The sequence below is a fragment of the Coregonus lavaretus genome, assembly GCF_964263955.1.
Source record: "Coregonus lavaretus genome assembly, chromosome: 17".
Lineage (NCBI taxonomy): Eukaryota > Metazoa > Chordata > Actinopteri > Salmoniformes > Salmonidae > Coregonus > Coregonus lavaretus.
In genome coordinates this window covers 41,548,031-41,566,840 of record NC_140004.1, presented here as the reverse complement: position 1 = coordinate 41,566,840, position 18,810 = coordinate 41,548,031, and the positions used below count along the sequence as shown (strand labels likewise).

The 18,810-nt window shown below is 46.2% G+C and overlaps 1 protein-coding gene across 3 annotated transcripts in view; it reads left to right on the top strand.

Moving 5' to 3' along the window:
- Positions 1-18,810, top strand: part of taok3a (TAO kinase 3a) — a 131,987-nt gene that overhangs the window by 53,003 nt on the left and 60,174 nt on the right. For all 3 annotated transcript variants that reach the window (XM_084181336.1, XM_084181338.1, XM_084181337.1), the window contains exons 2-3: positions 1,305-1,401; positions 13,101-13,332. In XM_084181336.1, the coding sequence (XP_084037462.1) occupies positions 13,201-13,332 (132 nt within the window). In that variant the 5' untranslated portion in view covers positions 1,305-1,401; positions 13,101-13,200. The remainder of the gene's footprint in view (positions 1-1,304; positions 1,402-13,100; positions 13,333-18,810) is intronic.

Below are 18,810 nucleotides of genomic sequence, written 5' to 3'. Positions count from 1 at the left end.
TTGTAGATGTGACTGTACTGTAGCTAGCTAGCTGCTGTCAGACCAGAGCTCTTCTAGATGTGACTGTACTGTAGCTAGCTAGCTGCTGTCAGACCAGAGCTCTTCTAGATGTGACTGTACTGTAGCTAGCTAGCTGCTGCCAGACCAGAGCTCTTCTAGATGTGACTGTACTGTAGCTAGCTAGCTGCTGTCAGACCAGAGCTCTTGTAGATGTGACTGTACTGTAGCTAGCTAGCTGCTGTCAGACCAGAGCTCTTCTAGATGTGACTGTACTGTAGCTAGCTAGCTGCTGTCAGACCAGAGCTCTTGTAGATGTGACTGTACTGTAGCTAGCTAGCTGCTGTCAGACCAGAGCTCTTGTAGATGTGACTGTACTGTAGCTAGCTAGCTGCTGTCAGACCAGAGCTCTTGTAGATGTGACTGTACTGTAGCTAGCTAGCTGCTGCCAGATCTGTGCTCTTCTAGATGTGACTGTACTGTAGCTAGCTAGCTGCTGTCAGACCAGAGCTCTTCTAGATGTGATTGTACTGTAGCTAGCTAGCTGCTGCCAAACCAGAGCTCTTCTAGATGTGACTGTACTGTAGCTAGCTAGCTGCTGTCAGACCAGAGCTCTTGTAGATGTGACTGTACTGTAGCTAGCTAGCTGCTGTCAGACCAGAGCTCTTGTAGATGTGACTGTACTGTAGCTAGCTAGCTGCTGTCAGACCAGAGCTCTTGTAGATGTGACTGTACTGTAGCTAGCTAGCTGCTGCCAGATCTCTGCTCTTCTAGATGTGACTGTACTGTAGCTAGCTAGCTGCTGTCAGACCAGAGCTCTTGTAGATGTGACTGTACTGTAGCTAGCTAGCTGCTGTCAGACCAGAGCTCTTCTAGATGTGATTGTACTGTAGCTAGCTAGCTGCTGTCAGACCAGAGCTCTTTTAGATGTGACTGTACTGTAGCTAGCTAGCTAGCTAGCTAGCTGCTGTCAGACCAGAGCTCTTCTAGATGTGACTGTACTGTAGCTAGCTAGCTGCTGTCAGACCAGAGCTCTGTTGTATCTTTGTGGATGGGGATTTTCTACCACCTGCCAACTCAAGATATGATGTGCCTATGCTGTACTCTATACTAGCCACAAACGGTGTGCTTACACAACCTGTAAGGGTTATGAATTATTATTGTACAGTTCACTACTGATACGTACATGTTTGGATAAGTACAAACTCTGTTTAAGTGAATTACGTAATTTCAACCAGTTTCGATCAGTTATGTCATGATGAAGTTATTCATCTAAGTATGCTCTTTCCTCTGCTGTGTTTCCTCAGGTTTTCCCCCCATCATCTGTCCCAGCCATGAAGCAGCAGAGTGGACTGTAGACCCACTCTGAGCCCAGAGAACAGCAGAACTCGCTCCCACACTAAGGTAATGATGCATGTGGTCGTTTACCTCAAGCCACCTACTGTACAGGGGCCATTCCACCTCAGCATGACCCAAAAAGATTTTTGCTATTCCAGATTGTTCTGGCAATTCTCACATCAAAGCTTCATTGGAAGGAATTATGTTTAACGTGGTTTTTACATTTGTATAACAAACCATTTTTTAGTGGCCATTTTTTAGGCCCTTTTTAGACCTATACATGTCTATGAAATGTGAACCGTACATGATACAGACAACATTTTGGTGTCATTGTGATTGATTCGTTGATTCATTTTTGTACTATTCAGTCCTTTCTTTCTCTCGCTCTCATTCCCTCCCACCATCCATCCATCCATTATCTAAATCCTACTGTCCATATTGCATGGAAGCAGGCGACTGTGGTAAATGAATCTGCCCTGTAAGTGTCGCACACATTGCACCGGATGTGGATCTTCGGTTCGTTCAGCACACTGTTGACATCTGACTGCCAACATTTTCGTGCATCAGTTCGTACTCGGTTCGCAAGTACTCTCTGCAGGCAAACACTACTGGTGTGTGGATCCCTAATGGTTGGTGTGTTGGAGCCCTAATGGTTGGTGAGTTGGAGCCCTAATGGTTGGTGTGTTGGAGCCCTAATGGTTGGTGAGTTGGAGCCCTAATGGTTGGTGTGTTGGAGCCCTAATGGTTGGTGTGTGGATCCCTAATGGTTGGTGTGTTGGAGCCCTAATGGTTGGTGAGTTGGAGCCCTAATGGTTGGTGTGTTGGAGCCCTAATGGTTGGTGTGTTGGAGCCCTAATGGTTGGTGTGTTGGAGCCCTAATGGTTGGTGTGTTGGAGCCCTAATGGTTGGTGTGTTGGAGCCCTAATGGTTGGTGTGTTGGAGCCCTAATGGTTGGTGTGTTGGAGCCCTAATGGTTGGTGAGTTGGAGCCCTAATGGTTCGTGTGTTGGAGCCCTAATGGTTGCTCCTCTCTTACTGCTCTACTTACTCAAGCCGGCGTGATGATGCTGCTGCTGACTTCGTAAAGCAATCGCTCATAATTAAACTCCTCTCTGGGAGAAGGGAAGCACACTCACACACACACACAGAACGCCAGAAGCAAAGCTGGCTGCTGAGTCACACAGCAGATCAGAGAGTTGGGGAGCCCATAGCCAAGGCAGCGTGCTGGGGGGTCCTGGGGAGGGAGGGAGGTGGGGGTACAATATTTTTTATAATTTTCCCCCTCATATGCATGCTCCTATGTCCTATATTTCATGTGTTCATTACAATTGAATAAACACAATGCACCCATTCACATCCACATGAGATTGAATGACCTAAGCCCTGTGTTAAAGTGTGTTATTAATACTTTAAAGTACACGTATACTCCAGGGGTGATGTGGGGTGATGCGTTATTACTGCACCCAGGCTGTCCGTCTTGATTAGTAAGGCTTTACTGAAGTGCAGTGGTTCTATGGGAATGAATACCACAGTAGAATACCAAAAGCCCTAATCCTACTCTGTAATATCATGCTAGTAATATAAAATGAAAGGATCATTATGTAATTATCCCTCTCCCTCTCCCTCCCAACGTCCATACGTTATCTCAATGCACAATTTGCCTGATTTGTCTTTTTAAATGTATTATTAGTTAGGGTTGGGTGATGTCAACTGTTGGCCTATTGTGACTATATACCCATAAAACATTGATATACTATATTGGCTCCTCTGCTAAAACTAATACGAATAGAATAGAACGGGACGAGTCATGACAAAAGATAATGTTATTGAAAGCATGGGCAGAGGCTAAATGCAGGCAATGGCAAATATTTTCTAATATTATTTTCCGGTGGAGGAGCAGCACGGGTTTGTGTCCGTCTGTCTATGTGGCGCACGTGATGGAGCAGTGACTGTCTGATGAACTGGCTGTCTTACTGTAGTGAGCTAGGTTATAGGACTACGTCACGATGGAGCAGTGACTGTCTGATGAACTGGCTGTCTTACTGTAGTGAGCTAGGATATAGGACTACGTCACGATGGAGCAGTGACTGATGAACTGGCTGTCTTACTGTAGTGAGCTAGGTTATAGGACTACATCACGATGGAGCAGTGACTGTCTGATGAACTGGCTGTCTTACTGTAGTGAGCTAGGATATAGGACTACGTCACGATGGAGCAGTGACTGATGAACTGGCTGTCTTACTGTAGTGAGCTAGGTTATAGGACTACATCACGATGGAGCAGTGACTGTCTGATGAACTGGCTGTCTTACTGTAGTGAGCTAGGATATAGGACTACATCACGATGGAGCAGTGACTGATGAACTGGCTGTCTTACTGTAGTGAGCTAGGTTATAGGACTACATCACGATGGAGCAGTGACTGTCTGATGAACTGGCTGTCTTACTGTAGTGAGCTAGGTTATAGGACTACGTCACGATGGAGCAGTGACTGATGAACTGGCTGTCTTACTGTAGTGAGCTAGGTTATAGGACTACATCACGATGGAGCAGTGACTGTCTGATGAACTGGCTGTCTTACTGTAGTGAGCTAGGTTATAGGACTACGTCACGATGGAGCAGTGACTGTCTGATGAACTGGCTGTCTTACTGTAGTGAGCTAGGTTATAGGACTACATCACGATGGAGCAGTGACTGTCTGATGAACTGGCTGTCTTACTGTAGTGAGCTAGGTTATAGGACTACGTCACGATGGAGCAGTGACTGTCTGATGAACTGGCTGTCTTACTGTAGTGAGCTAGGTTATAGGACTACGTCACGATGGAGCAGTGACTGTCTGATGAACTGGCTGTCTTACTGTAGTGAGCTAGGTTATAGGACTACGTCACGATGGAGCAGTGACTGTCTGATGAACTGGCTGTCTTACTGTAGTGAGCTAGGTTATAGGACTACGTCACGATGGAGCAGTGACTGTCTGATGAACTGGCTGTCTTACTGTAGTGAGCTAGGTTATAGGACTACATCACGATGGAGCAGTGACTGTCTGATGAACTGGCTGTCTTACTGTAGTGAGCTAGGTTATAGGACTACGTCACGATGGAGCAGTGACTGTCTGATGAACTGGCTGTCTTACTGTAGTGAGCTAGGTTATAGGACTACATCACGATGGAGCAGTGACTGTCTGATGAACTGGCTGTCTTACTGTAGTGAGCTAGGTTATAGGACTACGTCACGATGGAGCAGTGACTGTCTGATGAACTGGCTGTCTTACTGTAGTGAGCTAGGTTATAGGACTACGTCACGATGGAGCAGTGACTGTCTGATGAACTGGCTGTCTTACTGTAGTGAGCTAGGTTATAGGACTACGTCACGATGGAGCAGTGACTGTCTGATGAACTGGCTGTCTTACTGTAGTGAGCTAGGTTATAGGACTACGTCACGATGGAGCAGTGACTGTCTGATGAACTGGCTGTCTTACTGTAGTGAGCTAGGTTATAGGACTACATCACGATGGAGCAGTGACTGTCTGATGAACTGGCTGTCTTACTGTAGTGAGCTAGGTTATAGGACTACGTCACGATGGAGCAGTGACTGTCTGATGAACTGGCTGTCTTACTGTAGTGAGCTAGGATATAGGACTACATCATGGGCTGGATAGAATCGGTCTACTATCTTCACAACTGGATAATAATGTATCCGAATGGAGAGACAAGGGAATATAGGCAATGTATTTTTAAACAGCCAGACACAACATAGTTAAGGAGTGTCCGTTATTATTTGTTTTAACTGTATTTCTTTGGGAATATGACTGAAGCTCATGCATCCTAATGCCCTTGCGTCCGACAGAGCGAGAGAAACACTGTTTTCTGACTTGACATTTTGCGCTGGAATTGCTATCCTCCCCTGTTATTGTAATGGTGAGAGGTTAGCATGTCTTAGAGGTATGATATTTGTGTGTCTAACTTTTTCACTATTCATTCAGGACTATCCGTAACCATGGTAGCATCTACATTAATGTAGAAGTGTTCATTTCTTACAAAATTTGAATTTTTTTCTTCCACTTTGACATCGAATAGTTTGTGTAGATTGTTGACAAATAAATTACAATTAAATCAATTTTAATCCCACTTTTGTAACACAACAGAATGTGGAAAAAGTAAAAGGGTGTGAATACTTTCTGAAGGCACTGTCCACCCAATCTATCAACATCTATCTCACTGTACCAGGTGGCTCTCAGGGGAGTAGAGCTCTCATGCTGTTTCAGTCTGAAGTGTGTGTGCGCGTGCATACTGTCTTTATAGAGGGCGCTAGTGGATGGCTCTCATGCTGGACTGACGCAGAAGGTCAGGGGTTCATTGACCCGTGTGCTCCGTGTCCGGATCCAGATTTCTAAATAATGTCACGGGTCTGGGTCGGATCTGATATGATTGTCACAGGTCTTGGGTATGTGTAATTTTAACTGACTTGTCGGGAAAGGGCCCATACAGATCCGACAGCTGCCGTAGAGAGAGAATGAGAGGTTATCATTTATTCAGCTGCTCTTGCTTTTAACGAGAGTGGAGCGTTTTAGCTTGTTGTTGTTGGCCAATCATAAGTCATCAAAGCGCCAATAGGCTACAATTATGGAGCCTCTGTGTGGGGCAAAAGTTAGGAGATATCTAATCAATGGAAGATGGCATTAAAATGACGGCATTAAAAGTTAAAGGAGAAGGATAGGCAACAACGACCAAGTGCCAACAGGTAGGCTGCTACTTAATATTATGAATGGAGTTGTTGTTGGTTGTAACTAACTGTGTAGGATAAGAAAGCGCATGCGGACTCGATCAGCCTAGCTAGCTAGCTTAACTAACGTCTCCCAGTTTGATGCAGTCAAGACAGGTACCGGGTAATCATATTGGATGATAATTAGCCTAGCTAGCTAGCTTAACTAACGTCTCCCGGTTTGATGCAGTCAAGACAGGTACTGGGTAATCATATTGGATGATAAATAACCTAGCTATAGCAGCTAATGGTCTACTATAGCGAGAGTCGGCTTGTTGGTTGGGAGCGGTCTCTCCCTCAAAGACTCAATCATGGACGCTCTTAATGACAGTTGTGGCTGCTTCGCGTGATGAATTGTTGTCTCTACCTTCTTGCCCTTTGTGCTGTTGGCTGTGCCCAATAATGTTTGTACCATGTTTTGTGCTGCTACCATGTTGTGCTGCTGCCATGTTGTGTTGCTAGCATGCTGTTGTCATGTGGTGTTGCTACCATGCTGTGTTGTTGTCTTAGGTCTCTCTTTATGTAGTGTTGTGGTGTCTCTAATGTCGTGATGTGTGTTTTGTCCTATTTATTTATTTATTTTATCCCAGCCCCCCTCCCCGCAGGAGGCCTTTTGCCTTTTGGTAGGCTGTCATTGTAAATAAGAATTCGCACTTAACTGACTAGCCTAGTTAAATAACGTTTTTACATTTTTTTTATTCTTGCTCCCCGTGTCACTCGCTCACAGTACGGCCCCACCCCCGCCTGCTAGAGCAGCACCAATCTCTCCGTTATCTCTCTCTTTATCAGCTCCGGTTAATGAAGTAGCTTTAAAAAAGGCTTTTCTGCTGCTTCCCTCGCTCTGATCGGACTGGGTCTGGATCTGACCAGGTCTATATGGAACGGGTCTAGTTGTCCTCTGGTCCGTTCGGAACGGATCTCCATTTAAAATTTTTATTTATGCATATCGGGTCCGAGTGGGAAAGCCCCAGGTCCATTTTGGACCCATGAAGACCTCTAGTGAGCCTGTGTCAGAGCAGAGCTGTGGAATATAATATTCAGCAGCTTGATGGTCTTCTTTCATAGCAACACGTTTGAAGATGAATTAGTAATGGCAGTGCAGTGGCCTCAGGGAGCCCACAGCGTGAGAAACCACCGTATGGGTGGATGAAATGTGTGTATTTGGGCAAGAGGATATGTGAAGGCATGTCTGTTTATGAATATTCTTGATGGGAGTGTGTGTGTGTGTGTGTGTGTGTGTGTGTGTGTGTGTGTGCACTCACGCAAATGCTAGATCCTCATCACTCTACTGTACTCCCCCTCTCTCTCACTCTATATACGCACACACGTCTACACACACACACACACACGTCTACACACACACACACACACGTATGCCCACGCACACATACGCGCACCCCTACACATGCATGCCCACAGGCACGTACTCATATGCACCCACTCATTCGCACGGACACACACACACACACTCTCGCGCCCACACACACCCTCATGCACTCCTACACACACGGGAGCACACATGCTTCGATTTACACACACACACCCACGCACTAACTCCCTAATCTGTCGAAGCCGCTTCCCTAATCACCTTCCTCAGCACAATGTCATTCATAGATAGATCTGTAATTATTTCCCAATGCGCGTACACACACACACACACACACACACACACACACACACACACACACACACACACACAAATGGTGTAAGCGGGTAGTGAGGACCAACAGCACAGTTACAACTTGTTGTTGCCTCGTTGCATCATATCACACATTCCTACCGAGGGGGAGGGGAGAGAGAGAGAGAGAGGGGGAGGAGAGAGGAAGAGGAGAGCAGGAATAGAGGAAAGAGAGAGATGGAAGCAAAGGGCCCCTAGAGATGTGAGATGTGACCTCGTCATTTGCTCCATTTTTATCTCCGACCCTCTTCTCTCTATCCTTCTATCTTTGAAAGCTCTAAAATCACTGTCAGGTTAAAGCTCTAAAACCACTGTCAGGTTAAAGCTCTACCACCACGTGGGTTAAAGCTCTACCACCACGTGGGTTAAAGCTCTACCACCACGTGGGTTAAAGAATTGATGCCCTCTCTTTCCTCTCTATTCTCTTTCTCCATCTCTTTCTCTGTTCTCTCTTTCTCCATCTCTCTCTCACTCCCCTCTCTTCTCTCTCTCACTTCTCTCTCTCTCTCTCCTTTTATCTAGTGGAAGCTGTGTATCCAGATTGAGCGAGGCGGGGGGGGGGGGGGGGGGTTCATTTTAAGCTCTTACTGGAGAGTTTTGAGCTCAACAGGAGGAGAGGGGAGACAGACAGGAGGAGAGGGGAGACAGACAGGAGGAGAGGGGAGACAGACAGGAGGAGAGGGGAGACAGACAGGAGGAGAGGGGAGACAGACAGGAGGAGAGGGGAGACAGACAGGAGGAGAGGGGAGACAGACAGGAGGAGAGGGGAGACAGACAGGAGGAGAGGGGAGACAGACAGGAGGAGAGGGGAGACAGACAGGAGGAGAGGGGAGACAGACAGGATGATGCAATGAAGAGAGGGAGAGAGACACACACACTTGAAATGCTTTATTTGGATTTGGAGTAAAGCCTATAATCATGGAAACAAAAACATGGTTTACTCCTATACGCACGCACGCACACACACTGTGTTTTCCCTGTTGGCATGTCGGAAGGGCCAATGAAGGCTTGTAGGGTGTTTGAATGCATGGAGTGTATCTATAGCTAAAGGGTGTATTTATTGTTCTATGTAAGTTCCTATGTAAGGTCTATACCTTTTCCCCAGTCCAGCCAGAGACATGGCATCTATTGCATTCGGAACACATGGAAAAAATCTTGACTCTGAACTGTGATAATTTGGCAGTAGTTCACCCATTTACCAACATCAGTGGTGGAACTAATCAATGTTTTTTTTTTAATGTTTCAACCCATGTTTATCACGGGTATTACGTAGCAATAATAATGTATGTGAGAACTGAACTTTAGTTAAACACAATGACGTAATACCAAGAATACAGCACAATGTACAGTATTGTAGCTTACACATTAGAACCTTTTGTAACCAGGCTGTCATCCATTATGTATAGGTTTTTCACAGCGTTTCCTATCAAATTGTCACACTGTCGTTAGAGGTGTGGTAACAGGCTCAGAGAAGGTGCTGCTCAGGAGAAACACCTCCTTCTTTACCACACTACAGTTAGCCTGAGAACATAATGAACTGTGTATGTAATTGTAGAAGTAGAGCTAGATAAGCGGTCAGGCAGGAAGCCAAGCCTTCATTTACAACACGGAACACAGAACACGCCATTGTTCGAAAGGTTCTACATAATCCGGGTCATTCCATGCCATTCATGTGGAAAAAGGAACAAATATGGCCATGCCTTTTGGAACAAAGAGTTGTCCTATGTAGTTGATTGTTTGATATGTTGTTGTATCTGAAAACAATGAATACCTCTAAGATGAAGCGCTTGAGAATGATGATGATGTTTAGTGTCTGTTACTGTCTCTGCCTGTGTACCCTCGCTGTGTGTGTGTGTTTGTCTGCCCGTGTGTGTAGGGTTGGGCGGTATCCAGATTGTCATACCGCCATACTGTTTCTGTACCATGCCGAGGTATATGGTATTACCGGAAGTGCACACAAAGGGCGTTATTTATATTGAACAAAAATATCAACTCAACAATTACAGTTCATAGAAGGAAATTAGTCAATTAGAAATACATTCATTAGGCCCTAATCTATGGATTTCACCTGACTGGGAGTACAGATATGCATCTATTGATCACAGATACACTATATATACAATAGTATGTGGACACCCCTTTAAAAATGTGTGGATTTGGCTATTTCAGCCACACCCATTGCTGACAGGTGTATAAAATCGAGCACACAGCCATGCAATCTCCATAGACAAACATTGGCAGTAAAATGGCCTTACTGAAGAGCTCAGTGACTTTCAACATGGCACCGTCATAGGATGCCACCTTTTCAACAAGTCAGTTTGTCAAATTTCTGCCCTGCTAGAGCTGCCCCGTCAACTGTAAGTGCTGTTATTGTGAAGTGGAAACGTCTAGGAGCAACAACGACTCAGCCGCGAGGTGGTAGGCCACACAAGATCACAGAACGGGACTGCCGAGTGTTGAAGCGCGTAGCACGTAAAAGTCGTCTGTTCTCGGTTGCAACACTCACTACCGAGTTCCAAACTGCCTCTGGAAGCAACGTCAGCACAAGAACGGTTCGTCGTAAGCTTCATGAAATGGGATTGGAAATGGCCGAGCAGCCGCACACAAGCCTAAGATTACCATGCGCAATGCCAAGAGTCTGCTGGGGTGGTGTAAAGCTCGCCGCCATTAGACTCTGGAGCAGTGGAAACGCGTTCTCTGGAGTGATTAATCACGCTTCACCGTCTGGCAGTCCGACGGACTAATCTGGGTTTGGCGGATGCCAGGAGAACGCTACATGCCCCAATGCATAGTGCCAACTTTAAAGTTTGGTGGAGGATGAATAATGGTCTGGGGCTGTTTTTCATGGTTCAGGCCCCTTAGTTCCAGTGAAGGGAAATCTTAACGCTGCAGCATACAATGACATTCTAGACGATTCTGTGCTTCCAACTTTGTGGCAACAGTTTGGGGAAGGCCCTTTCCTGTTTCAGCATGACAATGTCCCTGTGCACAAAGCGAGGTCCATACAGAAATGGTTTGTTGATCGGTGTGGAAGAACTTGACTGGCGTGCACAGAGCCCTGACCTCAACCCCATCGAACACCTTTGGGATGAATTGGAACGCATGCCAGGCCTAATCGCCCAACATCAGTGCCCAACCTCACTAATGCTCTTGTGGCTGAATGGAAGCAAGTCCCAGCAGCAATGTTCCAACATCTAGTGGAAGGCCTTCCCAGAAGAGTGGATGCTGTTATTATAGCAAAAGGGGGACCAACTCCATATGAATGATTTTGGAATGAGATGTTCGACGAGCAGGTGTCCACATACTTTTGGTCATGTAGTGTACCTTTAAAAAAAAAAGGAGGGGTGTGGATCAGAAAACCAGTCGGTATCTGGTATGACCACCATTTGCCTCATGCAGCGCGACACATCTCCTTCGCCTAGAATTGATCAAGCTGTTGATTGTGGCCTTTGGAATATTGTCCCACTCCTCTTCAATGGCTGTGCGAAGTTGCTGGATATTGGCGGGAACTGGAACACGCTGTCGTACACATCCCAAACATGCTCAATGGGTGACATGTCTGGTGAGTATGCAGGCCATGGAAGAACTGGTGACATATTCAGCTTCCAGGAATTGTGTGCAAATTGCTGCGACATGGGGGCCGTGCATTATCATGCTGAAACATGAGGTGATGGCGGCGGATGAATGATACGGCAATGGGCCTCAAGATCTCATCACGGTATATCTGTGCATTCAAATTGCCATCGATAAAATGCAATTGTATTCGTTGTCCGTAGCTTATGCCTGCCCATACCATAACGGCACCGCCACCATGTGGAATTCTGTTCACAATGTTGACATCAGCAAACCGCTCGCCCACACGATGCCATGCACGTGGTCTGTTGTTGTGAGGCCGGTTGGACGTACTGCCAAATTCTCTAAAACGACGTTGGAGGTGGCTTACGGTAGAGAAATTAACATTCAATTATCTGGCAACCGCTCTGGTGGACATTCCTACAGTCAGCATGCCAATTGCATGCTCCCTCAACTTGAGAAATCTCTGTCATCGTGTTTTGACAAAACTGCAAATTTTAGTCGCCTTTTATTGTCCCCAGCATAAGGTGCACCTGTGGAATGATACATGCTGTTCAATCAGCTTCTTGATATGCCACACTTGTCAGGTGGATGTATTATCTTGGCAAGCAGAAATGCTCGCTAACAGGTCTGAAAAAAAATGTGTGCACAACATTTTTGAGAAAAAAGCTTTTTGTGCGTGTGGAAAAATTCTGGGATCTTTTATTTCAGTTCATGAAACATTGGAACAACACTTTACATGTTTTTTTGTGTTTTTTTTGCAATTTAGGCTAACAGGAATCTTGATCCAGAAGGGGATTAAATGTCTCTGCTGTAACCAAGAAGCTTGATCTTGACATCTAGACACTTAGCTAGCAAGTTAGCAAACCAAATGCATAGCTGGAGCCTTGAACTGGATATAATTTGACACATCTTAGATTTCTTATAGTTTGTAAGCAGTGGCGTTGCACGCACTCCCTCCGCCTCAGGATAAATAATACAATATCAACAATAAAAAAATATATACTGTATATCTATATTTTTTTATTTATATGGTATTGGAAATCATATCGTCGGTATTTCGAAATACCCCGGTATACGGTATAAACAGGGTATCGCCCAAGCCTACGTGTGATCACTTGGCCCTCTCTTTTCTCTCTCTGTGTGTATGTGTCTCTCTCTAACAGGAGCATAGCCTATTTGTTACACACTTGTAGCCCTACCTGCTGCTGCTGCCTTGTGTGTCTGTGTCTGTGTGTGTATGTGTGTCCGTCTGTGTGTGTGTGTGTGTGTGTGTCCATGTGTGGAAGTGATGCACCAATGACTCACAGCGAGCGGCTGCAGCTGTCCTGTGTGTGTGTGTGTGTGTGTGTGTGTGTGTGTGAGATGTTCTGCTTGGTTGAGCAACAGGACCAGACAGTGAGCATGACCATCTCCTTCCCTTCTTCTACCCTGCCAACTGTCCACGTGACACACAAACACACATGCAGTGTGTACATCCTAGAAAGAATCCTGTTAAATGGTGATGAGTAGGATATGGTAGTACACATGGTTGTACTGATTCAAAACACTTGATCTGTGTGTTTGTGTCTGCATGTTTATCCTGTAAATGGAATCTCCATACGATACGCTTTATTGTCCATTTTAAATGGCTATTCATTTTGTGAAGCGATCATATAAATACACCAAATACACCAAAACGATACAGTATAAAACATCTCTGTGTTGTGTGTAGGCCTTACTCCCTCATAAACGTGTATGTTTGTCTTCCGTCCAGGTTGGTATGGTAAAAACGGGGCGCTTGGATGAGGAGGAGCAGCTGCAGTGAGGTGGAACACCGCGGTAACCACGGGACCGTCTAGCCCCGCCCACCCACCATGCCCTCGTCCACGCGGAAGGGAGTGCCGAAGGACCCAGAGCAGGCCGACCTCTTCTTCAAAGAAGACCCCGAGGAAGTCTTCTGTGACCTCCACGAGATCGGCCATGGCAGCTTCGGGGCTGTCTACTTTGTACGTAAACTGAGAGCCTGACTTGAGATAAAAATGCATGTCTTATACAGGTTTAAGTGTGAAACATGCATGGGTGGAACTCCAGTTATGAAGCTAGTAGTGATAAAGTAATAGTAGGGTTATATGCTTGAAAGAGTAGCATTGGCTCTACTATTACACAGAACTAGCTGGCATGGCTAGAGTGTACTCTATGCATTTTGTGGTTGAGTGCAATCCGTATTCACTAGGATGATGTTAGTCTGTGGCTATGTCAGAGTCCAGGGACAAGATCACACACTTTCTCAAGGTTGTCTGATAATAACTCTCTCTGCTGCCATTTCCGTTAAATTTCTCTGCTGCGTTTCTTAATCCGGTCGTCACTAATGACACAAAGCCTTTGATTCTAAAGCAACGCAGAGAGAGCGAGAGGACGAATCCGCCAGCACCAATCCCTCCATCCTCCTCCTCCTCCTCCTCCTCCTCCTCCCTTCCCTCTACCTCTCTCCTCCATCCTTCCCCTCATCCCTCCCTCTACCTCTCTCCTCCTCCTTCCCCTCTCCTCCATCCTTCCCCTCATCCCTCCCTCTACCTCTCTCCTCCATCCTTCCCCTCTCCTCCATCCTTCCCCTCATCCCTCCCTCTACCTCTCTCCTCCATCCTTCCCCTCATCCCTCCCTCTACCTCTCTCCTCCTCCTTCCCCTCATCCCTCCCTCTACCTCTCTCCTCCATCCTTCCCCTCATCCCTCCCTCTACCTCTCTCCTCCATCCTTCCCCTCATCCCTCCCTCAGCCTCTCTCCTCCATCCTTCCCCTCATCCCTCCCTCTACCTCTCTCCTCCATCCTTCCCCTCATCCCTCCCTCTACCTCTCTCCTCCATCCTTCCCCTCATCCCTCCCTCTACCTCTCTCCTCCATCCTTCCCCTCATCCCTCCCTCAGCCTCTCTCCTCCATCCTTCCCCTCATCCCTCCCTCTACCTCTCTCCTCCATCCTTCCCCTCATCCCTCCCTCAGCCTCTCTCCTCCATCCTTCCCCTCATCCCTCCCTCTACCTCTCTCCTCCTCCTTCCCCTCATCCCTCCCTCTACCTCTCTCCTCCATCCTTCCCCTCATCCCTCCCTCTACCTCTCTCCTCCATCCTTCCCCTCATCCCTCCCTCTACCTCTCTCCTCCTCCTTCCCCTCATCCCTCCCTCTACCTCTCTCCTCCATCCTTCCCCTCATCCCTCCCTCTACCTCTCTCCTCCTCCTTCCCCTCATCCCTCCCTCTACCTCTCTCCTCCATCCTTCCCCTCATCCCTCCCTCAGCCTCTCTCCTCCATCCTTCCCCTCATCCCTCCCTCAGCCTCTCTCCTCCATCCTTCCCCTCATCCCTCCCTCTACCTCTCTCCTCCATCCTTCCCCTCATCCCTCCCTCTACCTCTCTCCTCCATCCTTCCCCTCATCCCTCCCTCAGCCTCTCTCCTCCATCCTTCCCCTCATCCCTCCCTCAGCCTCTCTCCTCCATCCTTCCCCTCATCCCTCCCTCAGCCTCTCTCCTCCATCCTTCCCCTCATCCCTCCCTCAGCCTCTCTCCTCCATCCTCCCTCAGCCTCTCTCCTCCATCACTCCCTCAGCCTCTCTCCTCCATCCTTCCCCTCATCCCTCCCTCAGCCTCTCTCCTCCATCCTTCCCCTCATCCCTCCCTCTACCTCTCTCCTCCATCCTTCCCCTCATCCCTCCCTCTACCTCTCTCCTCCATCCTTCCCCTCATCCCTCCCTCTACCTCTCTCCTCCATCCTTCCCCTCATCCCTCCCTCAGCCTCTCTCCTCCATCCTCCCTCAGCCTCTCTCCTCCATCACTCCCTCAGCCTCTCTCCTCCATCCTTCCCCTCATCCCTCCCTCAGCCTCTCTCCTCCATCCTTCCCCTCATCCCTCCCTCTACCTCTCTCCTCCATCCTTCCCCTCATCCCTCCCTCTACCTCTCTCCTCCATCCTTCCCCTCATCCCTCCCTCAGCCTCTCTCCTCCATCCTTCCCCTCATCCCTCCCTCAGCCTCTCTCCTCCATCCTTCCCCTCATCCCTCCCTCAGCCTCTCTCCTCCATCCTTCCCCTCATCCCTCCCTCTACCTCTCTCCTCCATCCTTCCCCTCATCCCTCCCTCTACCTCTCTCCTCCATCCTTCCCCTCATCCCTCCCTCTACCTCTCTCCTCCATCCTTCCCCTCATCCCTCCCTCTACCTCTCTCCTCCTCCTTCCCCTCATCCCTCCCTCAGCCTCTCCAGATGCAAGGCTGGTGGAGAAAAGGGATAAACAGAAGTCTTTCCTCCTAAGAGGATCTATAGATAGATAGATAGATAGATAGATAGTAGGGCATGAACATTACTACTCCATAGAACCCAGTCATTTTCAGATAAGGCTACAGCACTGTCAGCCTAGCAGTCTGGCTGATATGGCTGGCTATAGAGTCCTGGTGCCTTTATTGTGCTCATTGACACTATTGTTTTGATAGGAGGGCAGGATATTTTACTGGACCTGTGTTGGCTGGTATTACTGCTCCTCGGAGTCCAGTCATCTACCAGACAAGGCTACAGAAATAGAATGACTAAAATTGACAATTTATTTTAAAGCGGCAATCTGGGATTCGGAAAACAAGGTCAGGTCAATGGCTATGTATCATCAATTTAAAAGTCCAGAAAGGCATGTACCAATCCCAGATTGCCCCCTTTTTAAGTGTTCCAGTCAATTTGCCGTAGTCTGAATATTTTCTTTCCCATTCTAGTAATTCAATTTCTATGGCTAAAGTACCACTGTGTGAGGATGAGGCCGTCGTCTGTCTGGCTGATATGGCCGGCTATGATGAAATCCTTGTGCCTTTATTGTGGTCATTGACACACTTCTCTACCCAGCTGTCTGTGATCTACATGGATAGCTAATTGGGAGTTTTAGCTAGCTTTACAGGGATTTGTCTGCCATTTTAAATAATTGGGCTGGCCACCAAACGTTTTTTTGGGTTGCCTAAATCCAAACAGTGTAAACTTAAATGACTAAAACCAGATATAAAGTATATAGAAAAGATAATGGAGCTACACTACCGGTCAAAAGTTTTAGAACACCTACTCATTTAAGGGTTTTTCTTTATTTGTACTATTTTCTACATTGTAGAATAATAGTGAATACATCAAAACTTTGAAATAACACATGGAATCATGTAGTAACCAAAAAATGTTTTAACAAATCAAAATATATTTTATATTTGAGATTCTTTAAATAGCCACCCTTTGCCTTGATGACAGCTTTGAACATTCTTGGCATTCTCTCAACCAGCTTCATGAGGTAGTCGCCTGGAATGCATTTCAATTAACAGGTGTGCCTTCTTAAAAGTTAATTTGTGAAATGTCTTTCCTTCTTAATACGTTTTAGCCAATCAGTTGTGTTTTGACAAGGTATACAGAAGATAGCCCTATTTGGTAAAAGACAAAGTCCATATTATGGCAAGAACAGTTCAAATAAGTAAAGAGAAACGACAGTCCATCATTACTTTAAGACATGAAGGTCAGTCAATCCGGAAAATGTCAAGAACTTTGAAAGTTTCTTCAAGTGCAGTTGCAAAAACCATCAAGCGCTATGATGAAACTGGCTCTCATGAAGACCGCCACAGGAATTGAAGACTCATAGTTTCCTCTGCTGCAGAGGATATTAGAGTTACCAGCCTCAGAAATTGCAGCCCAAATAAATGCTTCACAGAGTTCAAGTAACAGACACATCTCAACATCAACTGTTCAGAGGAGACTGTGTGAATCAGGCCTTCGTGGTCGAATTGCTGCAAAGAAACACATTGCGAGATATTTGGCGAAATAGACAGACATACCTATATTTCCCCTATAGGAAACACTGGGACGACCTCAGAGTTCCATGAGTAATATTTTGTTGTTGTTGACATTTTAACTATCAGCAATTGGTTCAGCCTGGGCAGGTCTCATTGCCAACAATAGCAAAGCAGGCATTCTGACGTAGAACAATGGGCTGTGAATAAAACATTCGGAAGGCGACTTGGTGCCACGGTGCTCAATAGAACTAATAGGAGCTGGCAGGGTGAAAAATGCCCTAAAATAAGGCCTGTTTTTTCGTGATTACTTCAAAACTACGGCAAGCAGCTGGGACATATGGTAACATTATGAAACTGGGCTCCACGGTGGATGCAATTAACTATTTTTTATCAGAAAAAAAGCATTAAAAATGCATTTCATATGTCCAGCCTAGTTACAGTAGCTAGCAACGTCAATCTAAAAACAGCTTAAATTATTTATTCATATTTAACATTTTATGGTAAAGAAAGTGTTCTCTTTCCAGTCTTTTCGGTCCTGTGAAACAGCAGGTAGTCACCAGGTTGTCACAGTCAAAAACACGGTCCTTGGAGAGCAATTCTGAGGTAATAATTTAATAATAATTATTATTATTTAATTAATAATTAGAACTGCCCGTGTCCTCCTTCCTTCGCTACGAGTTAAAATAGAGCCAAGCAACCAGCATAGCAACGGACGCTTTGGTTCATTAATAAAACTGTCCAAGTTAAACCAATTGCTGATAGCTAGCCAGCCAGCTACTGTAGCTGGCTAGCTGACTAGGCAGGCTGAGGTATATAAGTAACGTTACAGTAGTCCTCTGTAGCTCAATTGTAGCTCAATTGGTAGAGCATGGCGCTTGTAACGCCAGGGTAGTGGGTTCGATCCCCGGGACCACCCATACGTAAAAATTTATGCGCACATGACTGTAGGTCGCTTTGGATAAAAGCGTCTACTAAATGGCATATTGTTATTATTATTATTACGTAATCCTGTCAGAATGTTGCAAGTTCTAGCAACAGCCCTAAAAACAGAAGCTAGAACTCATCGAATCCCATTGTGCCGCAGGGGGACACTATTTGGCATGACAGGGCCTCTAAACTGTTCTCTAAAATTCAGCCGCCCCGAGGGTCAACTATATACAGGGTCAACTACAGTGCATTCGGAAAGTATTCAGACCCCTTGACCTTTTCCACATTTTGTTATGTTACAGCCGTATTCTAAAATTGATTAAATCGTTTTTTCCCCTCATCAATCTACACACAATACCCCATAATGACAAAGCAAAAATAGGTTTTTAGAATTTTTTGCAAATGTATTAAAATAAAAAACGGAAATAGACATTTACATAAGTATTCAGACCCTTTACTCAGTATTTTGTTGAAGCACGTTTGGCAGCGATTACAGCCTCAAGTCTTTTTGGGAATGACGCTACAAGCTTGGCACACCTGTATTTGGGGAGTTTCTCCCATTCTTCTCTGCAGGTCCTCTCAACCTCTGTCAGGTTGGATGGGGAGCTTGGCTGCACAGCTATTTTCAGGTTCGATCGGGTTCAAGTCCGGGCTCTGACTAGGCCACTCAAGGACATTCAGAGACTTGTCCCGAAGCCACTCCTGCGTTGTTTAGGGTAGTTGTCCTGTTGGAAGGTGAACCTTCGCCCCCAGTTTGAGGTACTGA